Source organism: Mustela nivalis (assembly GCF_964662115.1).
Source record: "Mustela nivalis genome assembly, chromosome: 5".
Taxonomy (NCBI): Eukaryota; Metazoa; Chordata; class Mammalia; order Carnivora; family Mustelidae; genus Mustela; species Mustela nivalis.
In genome coordinates, this window is record NC_139024.1 from 72,637,203 (window position 1) to 72,658,068 (window position 20,866).

General features: G+C 34.7%; 1 protein-coding gene across 6 annotated transcripts in view; it reads left to right on the forward strand.

The window, feature by feature from the left end:
• Nucleotides 1-20,866, forward strand: part of ECHDC1 (ethylmalonyl-CoA decarboxylase 1) — a 68,721-nt gene that overhangs the window by 24,662 nt on the left and 23,193 nt on the right. For all 6 annotated transcript variants that reach the window (XM_082729891.1, XM_082729894.1, XM_082729893.1 and 3 more), the window contains exons 3-5: nt 430-572; nt 8,090-8,142; nt 9,457-9,537. In XM_082729891.1, coding sequence (XP_082586017.1) covers nt 430-572; nt 8,090-8,142; nt 9,457-9,537 — 277 coding nt within the window. The remainder of the gene's footprint in view (nt 1-429; nt 573-8,089; nt 8,143-9,456; nt 9,538-20,866) is intronic.

Consider the following 20,866-nt stretch of genomic DNA (forward strand, 5'->3'; position numbering starts at 1 on the left):
AATCCTTGTTGAGCTTGTTAACTAAGATAATGTATACTACTGTGAAGTCAGGTCTATATTTGGCTCTTACCTAAGAAATAATTTTTTCTTACCACCATACCCTTTCTTCATTCTAATTTTCCTATTCCTAGGACATGTATGATGTATTCTCATTTTCTGCCTAACCATGTATTTGTGTGATTTCTTAATTATGACAGTGAGAAAGAGAGAGAGGTTACTAACATATTGTAAACTTGAAAGTAGGGACTGTCAAGGATACCTCTTTGGTGTACACCCCATGGTACCACCACAATAGACATTTGAGAGACATTCAGTTTATATTTGTAAAATGTAGGATCTAAGAGTCCTATCTGACTCCTGATAGTTTCTAAATTATTTATCTTTTTCCAGTATCTTATGTGCTTTGATTCCCCCTCATCTCTCTGGCAGGTGTTATGATGCTACAACTTCTGGAAAGAGTGATTGAATTGGAAAATTGGACAGAGGGGAAAGGTCTCATTGTCCGTGGGGCAGGAAATACTTTCTCCTCAGGATCTGATTTGAATGCTGTGAAAGCATTAGCAACTCCAGAGGCAAGTATTTATATAAATTATGCACTAGATTCCATATGTTTATCAGATATCTGTGACTGAGATATTTATATTTTACATATGGTTAATATGATAGCTACTCTTTTAAGAGCTTTCCGAGGATCAGAGGTTTTGGTTTTCTTCTCAAAGATGAGGTTGCAAATACTTTGAAATAGTGGGGGCAGGGTGAGGGGAGGAGGGACAAAAAGATTAGCAATCACTAAAGCCCATTAAAACCAGCAAGAGTTTGAATTCTTTTAAGTGGAAGACCCTTAGCATCTCGTGATGAGGAATTTTATATGAGGTACATATATAAAGTACCCAGCAAAGCTTTGGCACATAGTAGGCTTCAGCAAATGGTAACAGTTAAAACATTTGCTTCTGAATTATCCTGAAAGAAAAGGAATCCTAATTATCTTCCATTATTAGTTGTCTTCCATTATCCTCCAAGGAACCTAGGAACTTCCGCCCATATACCCAAGGCAAATAAAGAAGGGAAGAAAAAGGAAAAAAATTAGAAGTATTCATAGCCATTTAATTATTGGTGTGGGATGTATGTATGTAATAAGGTTTAAATGGTACTCCATAAGTCATACTGACCTATATCGTATATAATCTGTATTTACATAAAATTGTGAGGAAAGCGCTCTCTTTTGGTAATTTTGATAGACTTGGATTTGAACTCTGGTTTCAATGTCTTCTGGGTAAGTGATTGGGCAAACCACTTAATCTTTCTAAGTCTTATTTTCCTAATCTAGAAATGAGAATTCTGTATTTCATAGAGCTATTGTGAGGATTATAGCTATTCACAATGCTATAATGTATATAAAATGCATACTAGGATAGTGTCTGAAAAAGTTAGCTCTTATTTTTATTTCAAAGATATAAGTATTAATAAACATTATCCAGAAGATGATCCATTGTAGCACCACTAGACTTAAAATTTGCTCTGTGTTCAAATGATTAGAGCATTAAGCTGCAGATTTGACTATATGGATTTTTGCCCAAGATGACCTTGGGCAAAATTAGCTATATGACCTGCAAGTTATTTGATTATAACTTTTCATCTCTGGAATGATTGAATTCCTAGGTACCTTACTTTGTTCATAAAAGATACTGGATAGATATAATGAGATTATTACAATATTATTGCTATTATAATATGATTATTATATGAGATTATTTTGGGTCTGATGTAAGTCAGGTAGGAAAATACCCTAAAAAAGTGAATGGTTATTTTGCTTTCTTCTAGTTAAAAGGTTGTTTCTGTCTCTTTAGATCATATGGCAGGTAGAATCATACTGATTTCTATATGCCTGTGAAAGAACCATGAATGTGTGTAAAACTGAGATTTAAAATGGCCTCAGGACTTTTGAGCTTCACGCATCTGTATGAGTTGCAGCTGTATGTATCAATGCATTTGCCCCACACAGCTGAGGTATTCTGAGACTCTTAACATTGAGTTATGAACAGCCTTTCTCTAAGTGAAGCTTTTCTTTATCTAATACACTTACTCTTTGTTATTGCAGATGTATCACTAGCATTTGCTTATATGGTGAATTTGCTTTTCTGAGGATGATGAGCTAATTAGAATAGATGATGATTCTAGTTAATTGGATTACAGTCCCTTCTGATTATAATAAGATATTTGAAAGTGATTATTAAATGGCTTTTTTTGGAAAAGATAATTATGTTGGGCACCTGGGTGGCTCAGTGGGTTAAAGACTCCACCTTCAGCTCAGGTCATGATCCCAGGGTCCTGGGATTGAGTCCTGCATCAGGCTCTCTTCTCAGCAGGGAGACTGCTTCTCTGTCTCTGCCTGCCTCTCTGCCTACTTGTGATCTCCATCTGTCAAATAAGTTAAAAAAAAAAGAGATAATTATGTTGATGTTTTTGCCAGTGTATTTTTTCAAAGTTTAAAAAATACTTTATTAGTGAAAATTACCCAATATAAATAGAAGTAAATACAGTGAAACCCTGATGGACTCATAATAGCGTTAGTAACCATCAAAATTTTATTATATTTATCAGTCTACTTTTTAAAATGTAGCTGGTATCTTAAGAAGTTGGTTTCATTTTGTTATTTTTTGTTTTATGAGTAGAAAAAAGAGCTTCAACTGTCCCTATTAGGCAATTAATCCTTGGTTGAAAAAAATTGAGGCAAGGATATGGATTACTATAATACACACATTAGCCCTGGAAAGTTATGGGACAAAGAAAAGAATAAAATAGAAAAAAAAAAATCTAATGCATTAACCCAATTATAAGAGTTGGATTTGATGCTACAGATGTTTTGTAGACTATCAGAAGTCTTTTTTCAGAAGGCAAAAATCATCAAAATCCAATTATAATCTTCAAGATAAGGGAAAACAAACCTACTTATTCTGCAGTGAATGGGTATAATTCCTCGAGGAAAAGTCTGGTGTTTTAGAAACCTTTACACTCTTAATCTAGAGCTTAAAGGTATATTTTTCCTTGGCTCCCTGACCTTTCAGTTACTTTTCTGCCAACTGTTGGCCCTTATTTCTCTGTTGCTTAAATTTCTACAGTGACCTCAAATGAAGTGCTCATCTGACTTCTTTGCTTTTGCTACTACTGTTGTACAGTTTTATTTTAGCCTCATTGATTTATAGACAAATTATTCTAATTTTCTCTAAACCCTCCCATGTATTTTGAGGAAATTCATAAATCCATACAACAGGCACTTAGGGAAAAAAGAGAAAGGCTCATTTATGGTTCTGAGATAAGTAAGATACTTTTATAGGCTGAGCATTTTTCCAGTCAGGATAAATCTGGCTCAGAGTAAATAAGACGTTAATAGCTCCTTTTGACACTTGGGCTGAGCATTGTGCTTCCCATCTTTGTCATACAAATAAGAGCTGGAGGAATAGGTTTGGGCCTCAGGGTATCATTTAGCTGGATGAAAATACCACTGTCTGAGCAGTTCTTAAAACCTTTTTTTGTTACTTTCCAGCTCCCAGCCTTCTTTCATCAGAGCAGATCTAGCTTTTCATTGCTTCCTTTTTTTCAACTTATTCTATCATAAGCTGGGTTTTATCTCTCATTGGCTTATTTTCTTCCTACAGCCCAGGAAAGGGCCCGAGCATTTAACCATTTTTGGCCCAGTAGCTTTGGGGGACAAATCTGATCTTTTTTCTTCCTAGGTTATGTCTGCCCGTACAGTGTAATCTCTACTTTATGGAACATTTAAATCCAAAGCATATTCACTGTCTGATTGCCAGTGCTATTACTGATATTAATAATAGCATTATTAATAATATTAGTGCTAGATAATATTTATGATAGATAATAGATAATATTAGTGCTAGATAACACTTCTTATTCTATTACTATATATCAGACACTAAGTTCTTTACATGTCAGATTTATTTAATCATTACTAACTACCCTAATGAGATAGGTACTATTATTATAGGTGAGGAGACTAAAGCACAGAGTGGTTAGGTATCATGCTGAAAGCCAAACTAGTTAGTAAGTAGTAGAGCCCAGATTCAACCTAGGCATTTTAGCTCTAGAGTCTGTATTGTTAACAAATTTTTCTGTACTGCTTTTAAACATTTTTAGCGTAACATCTTTTGAATGAGATTTTTTTTTTTCAAGGATTTTATTTGTCAGGGAGAGTTGATGAAGTTCTAGAACCTAGGTGAGGTTTGGTGGGCTGAGGTCCGGAGCCGATGACCAAGAAAGAATTCTTGAGACATCTTTGGTGCAAAATGGTGGTTTATTAAAGCACGCGGACAGGACCCGTGGGCAGGAAGAGCTGCTGCTGCCCCAGGTTGTGAGGGCCTACAAGGTGCCAGGATGTTCCAGGCCTGCCGGAGGCCTTGCCCTTGCTGCTGGATCAATGTTGTCTTTAGACCAGCCATTAACATTAAGATCTTTGGGAGACTTTTTGGTGGGGTGTCACAATCCTGCTATCAATCGTCTTTGTTAGTGAGATTTAGAACATTTGTAAGCCAAGGGAGACTCCTGTCTAGCAGGATTGTGAGCTCTGCAAGTTAACTATTTGCTTATTGTTCATGGCAGTCAGGGCTGCCTGAGGGATGCTACACTTATGGAGGGGAAAGGGTGAAGAGGGGGTGCAAGGCGCCAAGCTTTTGCTTTGTCCTCAGCCAGCCTCCTGCTCCCTCATCAGAGTGAGCACAAGCAGAGAGAGAAGTAGGTTCCCTGCTGAGCATGGAGCCTGATGCAGGACTCATCCCAGGACCCTGGGATCATGACCTGAGCTGAAGGCAGACACTTAACCAACTGAGCCACCCAGGCACCCTGGGATAACAATTATAAGAGTATACAGTCTAATACCTGCTTCACTTTCATTTCTACCAATTCTAGATGCTTCTGCCAGAATTTTAAGTACTCTAAATCTAGTATAATAGAAAATAGGCCTATTAAAGTTAATTTATTGAGATAATTTAACAGGCTTTATTGTACAGATTTTTAAAAATTTTTTATTTATTTATTTTAGAGAAAGAGTGCGAGCATGAGCAGGGGGAGAGGCAGAGGGAGAGGATAGAGAGAATCTTTTTTCTTTTTTAATTTTAATTTTTTAAATTTTTCCAGTGTTCCAAGATTTATTGTTTATGCACCACACTAGTGCTCCATGCGATAAGTGCCCTCCTTAATATCCACCACCAGGTTCACCAGTCACCCCCAATCCCCTTGCTTCCAAAACCCTCAGTTTGTTTCTCAGAGTCCACAGTCTCTCATGGTTTGTCTCTCCCTCTGATTTACCCCAATTCATTTTTCCTTTCCTTCTCCTAATGTCCTCCATGTTATTCCTTATCTCCACAAGTAAGCGAAGCCATATGATAATTGACTTTCTCTGCTTGACTTATTTCACTCAGCATAAGAGGAGAGAGAGAATCTTAAGTGGATACTTTGCTGAGCTCAGAGCCTGCTACAAGGCTCTATCTCAACACCCATGAGATCATGACCTGAGCCAAAATCACACAAGTTGGATGTTCAACTGACTGAGCCACCCAGGCACCCCTATTGCACAGATTTATTTTTTTTTTAAGATTTTATTTATTTATTTGACAGAGAGAGAGAGCACAAGCAGAGGGAGAGGGAGAAACTCCTCGATGAGCAGGGAGCCTGATGCCGGGGCTCGATCCCAGAACCCCAGGATCATGACCCAAGCTGCAGGCAGATGCCCAACTAAGCCACTGAGGTGCCCCTCTACTCTTTAGATTTTTTTTTTTTAAGATTTTATTTATTTATTTGACAGACAGAGATCACAAGTAGGCAGAGAAACAGGCAGAGAGAGGGGTTAGGAAACAGGATCCCTGCCGAGCAGAGATCCCGATGTGGGGCTCGATCCCAAGACTCTGGGATCATGACCTGAGCTGAAGGCAGAGGCTTTAACTCACTGAGCCACCCAGGCGCCCCTACTGTATAGATTTTAATAGATTATAAATCAGTCTAGTTTTAAACCTTCTAGCTCTTTGTGCTTGTGTTACTTTTCTTTTCAATTTATAATATAGAATGACCTTGGTGATAAAGGCTTTCAGTTAGGAAGTTTATATTTATGTTGGTTTTTTACCTTTCATTGAGTACATTTGTTTTCTAGAATAACATAGTTTTCCATCTAAAATTCATCTGATTCACTTAACTTCAAAAGCAAATATATGCAAAAAATTGCATTAGCTTCTGAGGATAAAAAAGGCATTTTGTCAACTTCTCTAGAGGCTTACTGTGTAGACCTAGCAAATGCCATCTTCCCTTCCCCTCTATAAAGCCTTCCCAACTACCCTGACCCAACTGAAATGAATTTCTTCTATTTGGCACTCTTCTCAGTTTGTTAAGCATTTCTTAAAATACCTTGTATAATATAATATACTTTGATGCAGTATAGTTAGGAAATGCATTTCTAGTTAGGAAACAAGGCTGTTGTCGTAATCTAAGTAGGAGTAACATAAGTCTGAGCTAGGGTAGCAGCAGTGCAAATAGAAAATGAAGTGATTTATTTTGGAAATACTTCAAAGGATTTGGTAAATAATTGGAAGTGAACTGTAAAACAGAAGAATCAAAGAAAATACTAAAATTCTGAGCCTTATTGACCAGAAGATCCTTTTTTTTTTTTTTTACAGAGTATCTAGGTACATTTTCATCTTTCCAACCATCATTTAAGTCAAATAGAACAAGTATTTTTTATTTGTCACTCCTTCCTTTTAGATGAGGAAACTCAGTTCAGTTAAGACTTGCTCCAATTCATGTTATTATTAAGTAGTAGCTCTAGGATCCAAACTCAGCTCTTTCCACTCCCATTTGATTTTGCCATGCTGAATTTGAAATCTTGGCAGAATGTGAAATTTCTAGGAGGTTTTGGGAGTCTGCATGAAACAAGAGTTGAAGCAATGGGGATGGATGAGACTTCCAAGGAAGAATTTGTAGGTAAAGAAGAGAAAGAGAATCATGGATTGGATTTTGAGGAATACATGAATTTACAGGTATTAAATTACTTATTTAGCTAAAAAAGAAGAGGCAAAGAAGAAAACTGGATAGGAACAATCCAAGAAATAGGAAGATAATCAAGAGTGGAAAGTATTGCTAGAAACTATAAGAGGCTTTCAAAATACAGAAACCGTTCAAAGCAAGATACCCATGTTATAGAGACAGGAGAATAAGGATAAGGAAAAGTCATTTAACAAATAGAAGATTATTTGAAACCTTTGAGGGGAGTCTTTTGAGGGAAGACTGAAGACTAGATTACACTAGGTTTAAAGACATATGAGAGTTACAAAAGAAGAGGCAGTAAGTTTAGACTACAGCTGACCCTTGGACAATGCAGGGGTTAGGGCCCCTGACCCTTCGCAGTTGAAAATCTGCATATAACTTTTGACTACCCAATAACTTAATTTCTCATAGTTTACTGTTGAGTGGAAGCCTTACTACTAACATAAACAGTTGATTAACACATATTTTGTATGTTATATATATTATATACTATAGTCTTACAATAAAGTAAGCTACAGAAAAAACGTTATTAAGAAAATCATAAGGAAGAAAATACACATTCACACATTCACCACATTCACAGTCCTGTACTATAAAAAGTCCACATGTAAGTGAATCCATGCCATTGAAATCTGTGTTGTTCAAGGGTCAACTGTACTTTTAAGAAATTTGTTTTTCATATTTTTATATTCTTAGGGAATCAGAATTTGGGATAATAAATGGGTGTATCTTATGTCTCTTTCTCCCACTTACCCTGAGTAGAACTTCACACTCTTCTGCAGTATGTGGTCTGACTCACATGCGAAAGTCTTTGCTAATAACCTCAGGTAGAGCTGAGCTCAAGGGGTCCTAAGAGGGCAACAAAATCTAATACTGCATCATTTGCATTTCTGACAGCATCAAAGAGTTTTAAGTAAAAACCTCATTTTAAAAAAAGTTGGTTATATTTTTGGCTTCATTTCTTTCTAAATCCTGAAAAAAAGTGAAAAATTTCTTATATAATACACTTATACTTTGTGTTTATGCGTATTCTTTTTTAAAGGATGGACTGGTCTTATGTATGTTCATGCAGAACACCTTAACAAGATTGATGAGGTAATGTATCTTCTTTTTAAAATATGAAATTTAAAAAAACAAAAAGAGCTCTTCATTGTTCTGTTTTACACCAGTTAAAAAATACCCGCTTTTCAAATTATATTTATTTTAATGATGAACTATCTATTTGTGCTATCTAGAATAGTCATTTAATTAAATATTAGTGAAGTATGCATAGGTATTTAAAGATAAGAGAAGGGAGAGATAAAAAAATTTTTGACATAGCACTTTTCCTAAAGAGCTTATAAAATTATAAAAACTAAGATTCCATATTATTTAGCATACTTACTAATTGGCTAGTTGACCATCACTCTATTTTTGGTGCTCTTCATATGTGAGAGACTAGAATGAATAATGGAATCAAAACATTATTCTAAAATACTTTTTTTCATTGCTTTAGTTCCTCTTCACCTTCCTTTCCCTAACTTGACTTTTTCTTATATAAATCTTAAAGTTTTTTGATCCCTTTTATTTGGAAGCAGAATGTGTTAATATATTTTCCATTACTTTAGGTGTGCAGCTTTGCATTTAGTTAGAACCTACAAAATATTCCATACTTTCAAAGCATATGGATTTACCTTGTAATACTCACACACTCCTCCAAAGTGGGTCTTTGCATACAGGAAAGGTGAAGAGATTTATTTTTACCACAGACCTATTCCTTTATATAGTTTTAGTTTATTGATCATTTCAATAGGTAATAAAAAAAAGCATTTGGTAGGAATCTTTATAATAACACAGTTTGGAGCTTAGTCTTCTCTGCCACATTTCCTCCCTTTGGATGTAGCCTTAATTTTACCATCTATCTTGACATCAATGAAAATGGAGTAAGATAAGATCACATTGAATTATTCTTGATTGTCAGTGCCTGAGGAGTTGTAGGAGCTGTATATTACATAAAAAACATTCATTTATTTAGGAGAAAGTTACAATATATAGTTAAAAATGCAGTTAGTAATATATAAAAATATATGTAAGGTATATATTTCATATGGTACTTATATACTTTATATATTTTATCTATATTCAATATATAAAAATAGAGTTAATAGTTTAAAAATAATGATTCAGGGAGGTAGTTTGATAAACTTACATAGCATTTAGTATGAATTATTATATCTTAAGAATTACACTGTTATTCCTCACGATACACACAGGGTTCCGCTATCCTTTGAGGTATGTTTGTTATTGTGAACACAGTTCAATAATTTTGTTTCTACTGCATCTCAAGTTTTTTTAGAGTAATATTTGTAAGTTAATATAGAAAGGAAAAATATTAACATCCATTTTTTCCTTTCTTCCTTCAACAAACAGACTCCCTTTAATAAGTGTTGCGCTGATTCAAGGTCGGGCATTAGGTGGAGGAGCAGAAGTTACTACAGCATGTGATTTCAGGTAAGTTGAAAATCGCTTTACTCTCTCCACAAATATAATCAACATGCTCAAACTTATTTTTTGCTGGAATATAAATATTAATTATATTCTTAAACAGGATGATCAGTTAGTGACTATTTTCTTCTTATCAATTTTTTTTTAATTTAAATTCAGTTAATTGACATATATTATTTGTTTCAGAGGCACAGGTCTGTGATGCATCAGTCTTACATAATATCTAGTACTCATTACAACACATGCCCTCCCCAGTGTCCCATCACCAAGTTACCCCATCCTCCCCCATCCTCCCACCCCTTCCCCTCCATATGAATACAGTAAAGTATTATAAATGTATTTTCTCTTCCTTATGGTTTCTTTCTTTCTTTCTTTCTTTCTTTCTTTCTTTCTTTCTTTCTTTCTATTTTTTAAGATTTAATTTATTTTGGAGAGAGAAGGAGAGAATGACCAAGGGTATGGGCAGAGGGAGAGGGAGAGAGAGCATCCCAAGCAGACTCTACACTAAGTGCAGAGCCTGAAGCAGGGCTTGATCCCAGGACACTGAGATCATGACCTGAGCCAAAATCAAGAGTCAGATGCTTAACCAGGAGCCTCTCTTCCTTATAGTTTTCTTTTTTTTTTTTTTTTTTTTTTTTAAAGATTTTATTTATTTATTTGACAGACAGAGATCACAAGTAGGCAGGGAGGCAGGCAGAGAGAGAGGAGGAAGCAGGCTCCCCGCTGAGCAGAGAGCCCGATGCGAGGCTCGATCCCAGGACCCTGAGATCACGACCTGAGCCGAAGGCAGCGGCTTAACCCACTGAGCCACCCAGGCGCCCCTATAGTTTTCTTAATAACAATTTTTTCCCCCTCTGACTTACTTTATTGTAAGAATACAGTACATAATACATGTAACATAAAAAATATGTGTTAATTTGCTGTTTATGTTATCAGTAAGGCTTTTGGTTGACAGTAGGCTGTTAGTAGTTAAGTTTTGAGAAGTCAAAAGTTCTATGCAGATTTTTGACTGCATGGATGCTAAGTGCCCCTAAACCCCATACTGTTCATGTGTCAACTGTATTTGACTTTTTTTTTAAATTTTTATTCTTTTTATTAACATATAATGTATTATTTGCCCCGGGTATAGGTCTGTGAATCATCAGGCTTACACACTTCACAGCACTCACTGTAGCACATACCCTCCCCAATGTCCATAACCCAGCCACCCTATCCCTACCCTCCCACGCCCCAGCAACCCTCAGTTTGTTTTGTGAGATTGAGTCTTTTATGGTTTGTCTCCCTCCCGATGGTATATGACTTTAAATAACTATCTAAGTCTCAATATCTTTATAAAATAGAAATAATCTCTGCTAAATGTTTATAAATGTGAATGATCTAATGGATATGTAGATACTTAGCATAACACTTAACCAGGGTACACACTGATGCACACATGATATTGATTAGAGTCTTAAGATTACCTTACGACTCCTAGACTTCTACAGAAATGTCAGTGTGGTAATATTTTGGCATAGTTTTAAACATTTTTATTTTATTTTTGGGAGAGAGGGAGAGCACACAATTTGGGGGGGCAGATGGAGAGGGAGAGAGAGAATCTCAGGCAGGCTACACAAAGTGGGGCTTGATCCCAGAACCCTGAGATCATGACCTGAGCCAAAATCAAGAGATGGGTGTTTAACTAACTGAGCCACACAGGTGACCTGGTATAGTTTTAAACTTATTAATTCTCCTTTCACTGGAGATGATTTTCAACGTTAAGGCTAATCCTGGCCTCACTCCTTTTTTCCTATTCATCATACACTTGAGCCTGGAAGGAGAATGTTGGAACATACATTAAGAGGGGACTTTCAGTGTTTAAAATTCTGACTCTCCCTTTCAGATACTAAAGAGAAAGCCATTCCTTTCTGGCATGTAGGGTAGTAGACTAGAAGAAAAATAGCTGATTAATTCAGCATTTTCATTCCCTTTCAGCTCTGTTTCTTTGAATCACAAACTTTCATGTTTTTCAAAGTTCAGATTATCAAAGTATATAAGCTAAATCTTGTAATCTATGCACTGTACTAAAATGCTATGAAAATAGTCATGGTGCTATAATAAAAGATACCCATGAAAAAGAAAGAGAAAAACTTAAAATTAAGAATGCTTAAAGGTGTATATTACTTAATCAAAGACTTCTCTCTTCTAGCCTTCATTTTAACAAGTCTTAAATCACTTTTATCATAGTATAATTTACATTCTGTACTGTGTAACCACCTCCACAATCAAGATATAGAACATTTTTATCAACTCCACATGTTTGCATATACTGTTGCCCAAGCAATTCCCACCTTAATCCAAGGCAAACACTGATCACTTTTTCACTCTAAATAAGATTTGGTGGGGGCGGGGGGGTGCGCCTGGGTGGCTCAGTGAGTTAAAGCCTCTGCCTTTGACTCAGGTCGTGATCCCAGGGTCCTGGGATCAAGCCCCACATTGGGCTCTTTGCTCGGCAGGAAGCCTGCTTCCCTTCTCTCCGCCTGTCTCTCTGCCGATTTGTGATCTCTGTCAAATAAAAAAGAAAAAAAAATTTTTTTAATTTGTTTTTTTGGTTTATTTTTAGCTTTTTCTTTTATAAATAGATTCATTCAGTATATATTTGTGTGTGTGTTTCTGGCTTCTTTCATTCAGTGTAATTATTTTGAGATGCGTCAGTGTTGTACCATGCATCACTACCTCATTCCTTTTTAATGTTGTTGTGTGGATATACTACAATTTGTGTTCGAGATTCATATGTGTTATTCCATATATCAGTGGTTTGTTCATTTTGTTGCTCAGTGGTATGCCTTTCTATGCATATTACATATTATTATGTATTATGGATAAAAGTCGTTTTATGTTAAGTCAAATATGTAACTTTTTTTGTCGAATATAAGTATTGTGTACATTCAGCCTTTTTATTTTGTGTCTTTTGAAGAGCAGAGTTTTTTTAAAAAATGTTTTTAGCTTTTCCATTTGTATTAATTATGGAATTATGAAAAACTTGTAGAATTTACACAAATAATTCCTATAAACCTTTCACTCGTTTCCCCAAATGTTAATATCATACATAACCACAGTATAATTATCAAATCAAGAAATTAATATTGTTTGTTACAGAACTTTTAACTAATTGAAAGACCTTATTCAAATTTTTTCAGTTGTCATACTGTCTTTTTTCTAATCCAGGGTCTAATCAGGAATCTATTGTTTATATAGTCATCCAGCTTTCTTATGATTAATATTTCTGTGATATATCTTTTTCTGTCCTTTCATTTTAACCTATGCTGTATTTTTTAAAGGTAATTCTAGTTAGTAGATGGTACATATTTGGGTGTTGCTTTTTTTTCCAGTCTCATAATCTCTGCCTTTTAATTAGAGTGCTTATACCATTTATATTCTTCATTATTGATATAATAGGGTTTAAACCTGTTATCTTAGTCTTTATTTTCTGTTTGTCCCATCTATTGTTTATTCTTTCTTACTTTTTCTTCCTGCCTCTTTCTAGATTATTTTTTATGATCTCATTTTATCTCTAATATTAACTATACCTGTTTGTGTTATATATAAAAATATATTTTTTTCTAGTAATACATTTATATATAAACAAATATTTAAATAGTAGTGTGAATTTGTTATGTATATTAACATATATTTTTATGTATTTATTACATATATTACTATATACAGGCACACCTTAGAGATACTACAGGTTTGGTTCCATCTATCACAATAAAACAAATATTGCAGTAAAGCTAGTCAAATGAATTTTTCATTTCCCAGTACATGTAAAAGTTATATTTACATTATTTTGTAGTCCATTGTGTGCAATAGCATTATGTCTGAAAAAACAATGTACATACCTTAATTAAAAAGTATTTTATGGCTAAAAAACGGCTAACCATCATCTGCACTTACTTAAGTGAGTTGTGATCTCTTCACTGGTGGAGGGTTTTGCCTCAGTGTTGATATTGGATGAATGAGTAGGGTGGTGATCGGCTGAAGGTTGGGGTGGCTGTGGCAGTTTCTTAAAATAAGACAACAGTGAAGCTCACTTCATTGACGGACTTTCTCTTTCATGAACAATTTCTCTGTAGTATGCGATGCTATTTGATAGCATTTTTTTTTTGAGGAAACAGTGCCGTTTATTTATTTAGTTAGTTGGTTAGTTCAGTTAGCCATCATATCGTACGTACATCATTAGTTTTTGATGTAGTGTTCAGTGATTCATTAGTTGTGTATAACACCCAGTTCTCATCACAAAACAAGCCCTCCTTAATACCTATCACCTGGCTACCCCCCACCTCCCTCCCCTCTTAGACCCACAGTTTGTTTCCCCAAATCCATAGTCTCTCATGGTTTGTGTCCCTCTCTAATATCCCCCACTTCAGTTTTCACTCCCTTCCCCTATGGTCTTCTGTGCTATTCCTTATGTTCCACATATAGGTGAAACCATATGATAATTGTCTTTCTCTGCTTGACTTATTTCACTTAGCTTAATCCCCTCCAATTCCATCCATGTTGATTTGAATGGTAGGTATTCATTCTTTCTGATGGCTGAGTAATATTCCATTGTGTGTGTGTATATATATATCTATACATATATAGATATATATCCCGTATCTTCTTTATCCAGTCATCTGTTGAAGGGCATCTCGACTCCTTCTACAGTTTAGCTATTGTGGACATTGCTGCTATGAACACTGGGATGCAGGTGCCCCTTCTCTTCACTATATCTGTAGCTTGATAGCATTTTACCCACAGAACTTTTTTCAAAATTGGAGTCAGTCCTCTCAAACTCTGCCACAGCTTTATCAACTGAGTTTATGTAGTATTTTAAATCCTGATTTTCATTTCATATGCAGGTATACATTTATATATACATATACTTATGTGTATAAATACATTTATAATATATAGCTATATGCACACATATATGTTAATGTATTTTTGAGGTATTTAAAGAATAAGGAAGAAGAACTGATTATTGATTATTAGAATTTGATGCTTGAAAAAAAATCTTAATTTAGATGGTGCAATATATTGTGTCATATGTGTTAAAAAATGAACAGACTTATAAAATTGAAGGTAAAAATGGAGCATCATTTAAATGCTTTTCTTCTGCTATATGTATGAAAGTGAGAATTAAACAGATTATTGAAACTCATCCCAGTACATTAAAAAAAGGGCAATGTATCAGAGCGCCAGAGCCAAGAAGACATACAATAATTTTGTAATCAAAACAAATATAAAATGCTTTTGCAGCTAAAATGGAATTAATGTATCTTTAGTTACTCAAAACTATTGCTTTAGCACATAAGAAAGCTTTAAAAAAGTAGTCAAAGGCTGAATCTAAATTTGCATTCAGACCTATATCTCTGATACTGCTTTAGTTGTTTGAGTATTCAGGGATTTTAGTTGAGATTTGTTTATGCTTTTATTTTGTTTTTAAGGTAATATTTAATGACTAAAAGTATTCTAAAATCATCCTTTCACATTCCTTTCTCTCAGAAAAGCTTACTACTCAGTGTGTTTTTTGTAAATTTTGTGGTAATAGTTAAAGATATAAATGAGCATCTGTCTCATGTTTTTAATATATAGCTCTCCCTCAATATATGTAGAAGGATATAATTTTATCTCTGGAGATATTATATTGGTCAATAATTTGTACTGAAATTTTAATTTTCTTTGTCAAGATTGTTCCCTTGAGCTATAAAAAAACTTGAATTACTAGAAATAACAGGATAAAATGTTAGTTACACATTTTCAAAGTTTGAGTTATGGTACAACAGTTTTAAATGTGATTTAATAAAATGCCACACAAAATAAAATAATCTAGGTCTTCCTTTTTGTACTTTAATTTTAACAAGCATCAAGCCTTCATGAGTTTAATGTTTTCTGACCAGTCAGGAAACCAGGATTCATTTAATAAATAATCAAAATGCATTGAGTGTAAAACTGTAAGTCAGTAGGCTTTCCTAGAAGATAAGAGAAGGCACGAGACAGGCTTAAAGCCTTGGAAACAGTTCTCTTTGATAACCACTTTTGAATGGAGTCATCTCCTGCCTAGTCAAAACAAAATGCTGTGGTCCTCTTTAGATAACTAATCTTCATATTTAAGGGATATAGATCACTTCTGCCAATACAAGAGTATTTCATTAAGTGAAAACTGGGTTTTTGTATGAATTTAAAAGTATATTAAATCTAAAGTATATATGAATACAATTTACAATATAAATTATAAATTAATATTAAAAGTATATTCAAAAGCCAAGGAAGAGATTAAACCTAAAAGGCCAACTGCATTTATGAACTTACTTCATTTGAATCTGGTCTATGCCCCTGAAAATGTTTGCCTGTAAAATGGACATCCTGAATTCTAGCCATAATAATTCTGCGAGTGTATTCAGTAGCTCCAATAATGACTTACTCCTTGAAAAAATCATTTTTCCTCACACACTGTAGAAAAAAATCACATGCATATGACTCTAGTTAATACCCAAATCAGTTTTGTTGTACTTATAGAACCAAAGGACACCATAGCAGTAATTCAGGCTGAAGATGGGACTGGTAAAGGAGAGATATCTTAGGCAACTCTTGACATTTATTGTGAGATATTTGAGTACTGTTACGTGTACTTTAAGTTACTTATTTCAAATATATTTTAAAGATTTTATTTATTTATTTATTTGACAGAGAGAAATCACAAGTAGATGGAGAGGCAGACAGAGAGAGAGAGAGGGAAGCAGGCTCCCCGCTGAGCAGAGAGCCCGATGCGGGACTCGATCCCAGCACCCTGAGATCATGACCTGAGCCGAAGGCAGCGGCTTAAACCACTGAGCCACCCAGGCACCCCTCAAATATATTTTAGATTAATGAAAAAAGCAATGCTTTTTCTGTGGTTGTGGCAGTTTCTTAAAATAAGACTACAATCAAATTTACCACATCACTTCACTCTTCTTTTTATGAATTAATTCTCTTTGGCGTGCAAGGCTGTTTGATAGATGATTTTACCTACAATAGAACTTCTTTAAAATTGGAGTCAGTCCTCTCCAACCCTGCCACTGCTTTATCAACTAAGTTTGTGTGATACTCTGAGTCCTTTGTTGTCATTTCAGCTATCTTTACAGCCTCTTCACAAAGGGTAGATTCCAATCCAAAAAACATTCTCTTTTCTTTCTTTCTTTTTTTTTTTTTTTAAGATTTTCTTCAATTATTTGAGAGCGAGAAAGAGGACAACCTGGAGGGGAGGGGCAGAGGAGAAACAGACTGCTGCTGAGCAGGGAGCCGAACGCAGGGCTCAATCCCAGGACCCTGGATCATGACTTGAGCTGAAGGTAGATACTTAACCAACTGAGCTACCCAGACACCCCTCAGAAACTGTTTTCTCTGGTCATCTGTAAGAAGCAACTCCTTATCTATTCATCATTGATCATGAGATTGCAGCAGTTCTGTCATATCTTTAGGCTCCACTTCCAATTCTAGTTCTCTTGCTAATCCCACCACATTTGCAGTTACTTTCTCCACTGGAATCTTGAATCTCTCCAAAGTCATCCATGAGGGTTAGAATCAACTTTTTCCAAACTCCTGTTGATGTTGACATTTTGACCTCTTCCCATGGATCATGAATGTTCTTTATGGCATCTAGAGTGGAGAATGCTTTCCAGGTTTTCAGTTTACTTTGTCATGACCTATCAGAGGCATCACTATTTATGGCAGCTCTAGACTTTGGTATTTCTTAAATAATAAGACTTGAAAGTCAAAATAATATCTTGATCCATAGGCTGTAGATGGATGTTGTGTTATAGGTTTGAAGACAACATTAATCCCATATATCTTTGTCTGAGCTCTTGGGTGACCAGCTCCATCTAATATTTTGAGAGGAATTTTTTTTTCAGTGTAGTAGATTTCAACAGTGGGTTTTGAAATATTGATTAAATTGTGTCGTAAACAGATGTGCCATCAGTCAGGCTTTGTTGCTTCATTTGCAGAGCATAGACAGAGTACATTTAGTAGATTTAGCATAATTCTTAAGGCCTCTAAGATTTTTGGAATGGTAAATGAACATTGGCTTCAACTTAGAGTCACCAGCTACATTAGCCTCTAACAAGTCAGTCAGCCTGTCCTTTGAAGCCTTGAAGCTCTCTAGCTATGAAAGTCCTACATGGCATCTTCTTCCAGTAGAAGGCTATTTCATCTACATTGAAAATGTGTTTAGTGTAGCCACCTTCATTAATTATCTTAGCTAGATCTTCTAACTTGCTATAGCTTCTACCTCAGTGCTTGATGCTTCATCTTGCACTTTTATGCTATAAAGATCCCTTCTTTCCTTAAACCTCATGAGCCAGTCGTTGCTAGCTTTTTTAGACTTTTCCTCTGCAGCTTCCTCCCCTCTCTCAGCTGTCCTAGAGTTGAAGAGAGTTAGACCCTTGCTTTGGATTAGGCTTAGATTTAAGGGAATGTTGTATTGGTTTGATCTCTGTCCTGACTACTGAAACTTTGTATCAACAATAAGGCTGCTTTGCTGTCTTATCATTTTGTGTTTTCAGTGGAGTAGCACTTTTAATTTCCTTTTAAGAACTTTTTCTTTGCATTCACAAGTTGGCTAACTGGTATAAGAAGCCTAGCCTTCATCTTACCTCAGATTTTGACATGCTTTTCTTAGTAAGCTTAATCATTTCTAGCTTTTGGTTTAAAATGAAACATGAGACTCTTCCTTTCACTTGAACACTTTGAGGCCATTTCAGGACTGTTAATTGGCCTAATTTCAGTTTTTCTGTTAAAGAATAGGGAGGCCCAAGAGGAGGAGAGAGATGGGGAATGACCAGTGGGTGGATCAGTCAGATCACACAACATTTATCAGTTAAGTTTGTGGTCTTAATATGGGCATGGCTCATGGTACCTCAAAACAGTTACAATAGTAACATCACAAATCACTGATCACAGATTACTATAACAAATATAATAATGATGAAAAAGTTTGAAATATTATAAGAATTATCACAATGCAACAAGGAGAGATGAAGGCAGCAGACCTATCAGAAAAACAGAGCTGATAGGCTTGCTGGATGGCAGGTTTGCTCTCAAGCTTCAATTTGTAAAATCACAATATCTGCAGAGTGCAATAAAGCAAAGCACAATAAAATGAGGTATGCCTATATATAAATATATGTTTGTGTGTATATGTACTATACACATATGTGTGTGTGTATGTACATATATATAAAATAAGAATATATTTCTAAAAAAATGAAACAGAAAACCAAAATATACAAATTTCTGGAATTGTAGTGTCTGGCATATATAGAAAAATAAATATTAATAAAATACTGAAAAATATTTTCTCATTTTATATTCATACACAAACAAATATGCATATATCTATAGATTTTTTTTTTTTACTCGTTGGTTTAGAGTTAATATGATGCATTTTAAACTTATCACAGCCCACCTTCCAATAATATTATGCTATTTTTCATAAAATACAAGAACACTATAGTATATTCCTTATTTCCTTCTGTCCTAATGCTATTGTTGTACATTTTGCTTCCACATATTATAACTTCACAAATTATTATGCATTTAAGCACATCAGAATTTTTAACTTCATGAATGAAGATAATGATTTCCTTAACCCGAAAGTCTTCTATGTTGGATATGTTTTATTCTTTTTCATTTGGAACTCAGTTACGTATAAGATAGCTGGACCTATATTATATCCAGATGATATTTTCACATTGCAACTAGTTTTTTGAGAATGTTCTTCTAGTTTTCTGAGAATGTAGTGAAAGCTATGAACCCTATCTTAGGAAACTTTGCATGAAATCTCATCCATGGGCCCCTGGTTTAGAACCCCTGTTTTCAAAGTAGGTTTTTCTACATGTATACTATTTTTTTAATATGAAATGTATGTATGAAATGACCACTTTTCACTGTATGTAAGATTTCCTCCTCAGTTAGGAACTACTAGTTTTCAAAGAGGTTAGGATCTTTAAAAATTGTCTTTATATTTAAAGATTTTATTTATTTATTTGACAGAGATCACAAGTAGATAGAGAGGCAGGCAGAGACAGAGGAAGCGGGCTCCCTGCTGAGCAGAGAGCCTGTTGCGGGCCTCAATCTCAGGACCCTGGGATTATGACTTGAGCTGAAGGCAGAGGCTTTAACCCACTGAGCCACCTAGGCGCCTCTTATACTATTCATTTTATGATTACCTTTTTTGTATATTTTTCTGACTACTGAAGTGGTTTTGGTAAGGCCTTAAAATATTTGGCGTTTCTATATATAAAACATAAATGTTGAGTTTAGTGACCTGTTACAAATTGGGAACCTGCTACCATGATATGGATCAAGAATGGGAGTATTGTCAGGAATCCTGAAGTTGCCTATAAACCCCTTCTAAGTAACAGCCCTCTCATTTCCATCTAGGGGAAACTGTTACCCTAAATTTTATGAGAATTAATTTTTTTCCTAATGAAAGTAGTTCTTACTTTACTTATTTGCTAAGAAAGGAAATTATCCTGTAACTGATATGTTCTATTTTTCTTCTTTTTGAACTCTATATAAATGGCATCATATAGTAATAGAAATGGTATGAGAGATCCACTAAGTTTATTCATTCAAAGTATTAAATTATTTTTCTTCTTTTTTTATAATTTATGACTGAGGTTCCAATTTATCAATTGAAATATATCACTTTGTATTCACATAAATATGTATATTAAAGTAGTATTGGTGTATAAGACAATTTTTAAAGATCCTAACCTCTTTGAAAACTAGTAGTTCTTAACTGAGGAGGAAATCTTACATACAGTGAAAAGTGGTCATTTCATATGACAGTGCCCTCTGCTGTTATCAGTGCAGATTGCATTGGGATACTACATTCGATTCTGTGAAGAGGAAGTGGTCATTGGCTTTATGGACAACGTGAGACTAAATATAGAATGTTCTATGTGTGAAAGGATTAAATACTTTTCTCACTTAAACCTGAAATACAGGTACTTATATATAATTAAATATATACTTATGAATATATTATAAATATTACATAAATATATAATTTAATATATTTAAAGAATATTCTAAGCTATATGTGAATGCACATTATTACACTTAAAAATCCTCCACATAAAAGTAAGTACAAATTAAACTTTATAGATACCCTCTGGATATCTTTAATGTAGAGCCCTTTGTTCATCTGTAAGCATTTAATTAGACTTTTGCATTGTTCTTCATAGTCGTTCCTGATCTGTGTTTCGGTAGTTAGGGTTTAGGACAAAAGGCAAAATCACAGGAAAAATAATCAGAGACTACTTAG